Raw genomic sequence first — 2,931 nt, forward strand, 5'->3', positions numbered from 1 at the left:
ATTTTTATATTTATATATAAACCTTTTTTTTATGTTTTATGTTTTGTTTTTTATTTTGTATTTTGTATTTTTGTATGTTTTCTATATATATAGAACGTACAAACATTATTGTTACTATATATATATATATATTTATATTTTAATATTCATTTGTCATTAATAAATCTTTTAATTCTTTTTTCTTCCATTTATGTTTTTGTAGATTATTTTTCTGTAATTATTATACATAATAATTAAAAGATATATTATATATTATATTAATTTTTACTGAAAATAAAAAAAAAAAAATGTGTGATGTTATAAATATATGAATAATATATTCTTTGATTTTTTTTTTTTTTTTTTTATGTTTACCTAATTAGTACAACATTCAAAATGTCTAAGTTAAAATGTGATAAACTGCATAGAATTAATAATAATCACGAAAATGTTAGAAAAATTAATAGTTCTATGTCTATTGTATATTATACAATAAGAAAGAATATACATTATATAAAAGAAGGAACAAAATTTTATTATTCCTTAGTAAAAATATTATTAATTACGTTTTTTATTTGTATATTTACAAGATCGAATCATGTAAGTTAAATTTTTAGATATAAATGTTTATAATATTATATTGTTTTATATATATATATAAATATATTTTTTCCTTTATTTTATAGGGTCCTTTTTATGAGACATTTAAAAATAAACCTAATATAAAAAGCATATGTAATAAAAGACTTAATAGATATTTGTATGAATACCAAATAAGTAATAATTCCAACTATTTTAATAATGCTTATGCAAATAATCAAAATATACTAATTGATAATTATAATAATGAGATAGATTATTTGAATGATTATGTAAAAAATGATATTTTAAATAACTCTGAACAGATAAATATAAACAATGAAACAATAAATAAAAAATGTAGTGTATTATTAAGAAAACAAAGAGTACTATATGAAGAAAAAACAGACGCTGTTACAACAAGTGAAGGTGCTTCAGAAACATTAGGGGATATTCGTAATAAATTAAAAACAAGAACAGAGACACCTGATGGAATTACATACGGCAATAGAATGCATGGACCAATGAAAGGAAAACTAGATAATTTAAGTAACAAACCAAGTGAATTTAGAAGAACAAATAATAAAGAATATGAAACAAAATTAAAAGGTCCTCCTACGAATGAAAATGATTACAGAAAAAATATTATGAAGGAACCGGAAGTAAAAACGAAAGTTATTAATTTAAAAAATTGTGGTGTAAATAAATCACGTGTAGTTGCATATGAAGTAGTTCCTAAAATTGTTACAACGAAAGATGAGGGGAATAGGAAAATTAATAGAGTGGAATATGAAATAAGAGCAAAATATGATACTACAAGTAAAAATGAGGAAAATAATAATGATACAACAACAAATGAGATATCATCAAAAATGGAAACAAAAAATGAATCTATAATGGGAAATTCAAATGGTACATACGAAGTGAGAGAAGAAAAAATGAATATTTCACAACAAAGTAGATTAAATAGTAAAAGTGGTAATATGAATGGAATAAAATCCAATGTCACTACTTCTAAAGAAACTCCAATAGCCAAACCAAATAATAATATTGAAAACAAGGATGGAAAAAATCCATTTATAGACGATGATGTATCAAATAAGAAAGGCAACTTGCAAGATAATAATAGAAAATTAAATGTTACAATTAATTCAAATAATGTTAAAAATAATTTAGGGAATAATAATAATCAAATGAAACAAGGAACAAATCCATTTATAGATGATGTACATGATAAGAAAGATAATTTTCAAGATAATAATAGAAAATTAAATGTTACAACTAATACAACTAATATTAAAAACAAGTTAGGGAATAATAATAATCAAATGAAGCAAGGTAAAAACCCATTTATAGATGATGATGTAAATGATAAAAAAGATAATTTACAAGATAGTAATAGAGTATTAAAAAAAGGTACTAATCCCTTTATAGATGAAGATGAATTAGAGGAGATACATAAACAAGAAAGAGAAGAAAAAATTAGAAATGAGAAAAAACAAAATGGAGGTAATAATCAAAATAAAAAAAGTAGTCCAAATAGTCAAAATAAGACAATTAATCAAAATAAACAAAATAGTCAAAATAGGACAAATAATCAAAATAAACAAAATAGTCAAAATAGGACAAATAATCAAAATAAACAAAATAAGCAAAATATTCCAAATAAATTAGATAATAAGAATAAGGAAAATACACAATGCAATCAAAATGAAAATTTAAAAACAAGTGATAATAAAACTAATGAAAAATTAAACAGAAAGACATCTAAAGATAATAAAGTGAATAAAAAAAACAATGACGAAAATAATAATTCTTTAAAAAATTCAAAATTTAAAGACGTTTTATTAGATGTAGCCAAAGATATTGAAAATGGAATTAGTTCAGATATGCTTAATAAAAATCATAGATTAAAAAATGAGAATAAAAATCAAGGAAGAAAATTAAAAAATGAATCTATTACACAGAATAAATTAGAAAATAAAAGTGCAAGAAATATGGATGATAGTAAACATTTATTTGAAAATGGGTATGATTTAAAAAAAGAATCAAAAAGAGATTTTAATATATCACAAGAAAGTGGTTTAGATTATACACATGAATATGAGAGAGAGTTGAATAAGGAGTATGATAGATATTCTGATAGAGGCTCTACATATATGGAATACGATGAATATTGCGATTATGATGAATATGATGATTATAATGATTATGATGATAATTATGTGGGAAATCCAATGAAATTATTTACCAGTGATATAATGAATAGGTATGGAAATATTAAAAGTGGATTAAAACATAATACAAATAAAATTGCAAAGACTGTTTTAAAAGGTATAGATGATATAGAAGATGAAGGACCATCTATTAAAG

The 2,931-nt window shown here is 21.5% G+C and overlaps 1 protein-coding gene across 1 annotated transcript; it reads left to right on the forward strand.

Annotated features, from left to right (window-relative positions):
• Positions 1-375: 375 nt before the first annotated feature.
• Positions 376-2,931, forward strand: PGSY75_1478600 (EMP1-trafficking protein; the record flags this gene model as incomplete). Its single annotated transcript, XM_018788449.1, has 2 exons — positions 376-579; positions 666-2,931. Coding segments are annotated over 2 exons (2,470 nt in total), but the record flags the coding sequence as incomplete, so codon positions are not given.

The sequence above is a fragment of the Plasmodium gaboni genome, chromosome 14, assembly GCF_001602025.1.
Source record: "Plasmodium gaboni strain SY75 chromosome 14, whole genome shotgun sequence".
Classification (NCBI taxonomy): Eukaryota; Apicomplexa; class Aconoidasida; order Haemosporida; family Plasmodiidae; genus Plasmodium; species Plasmodium gaboni.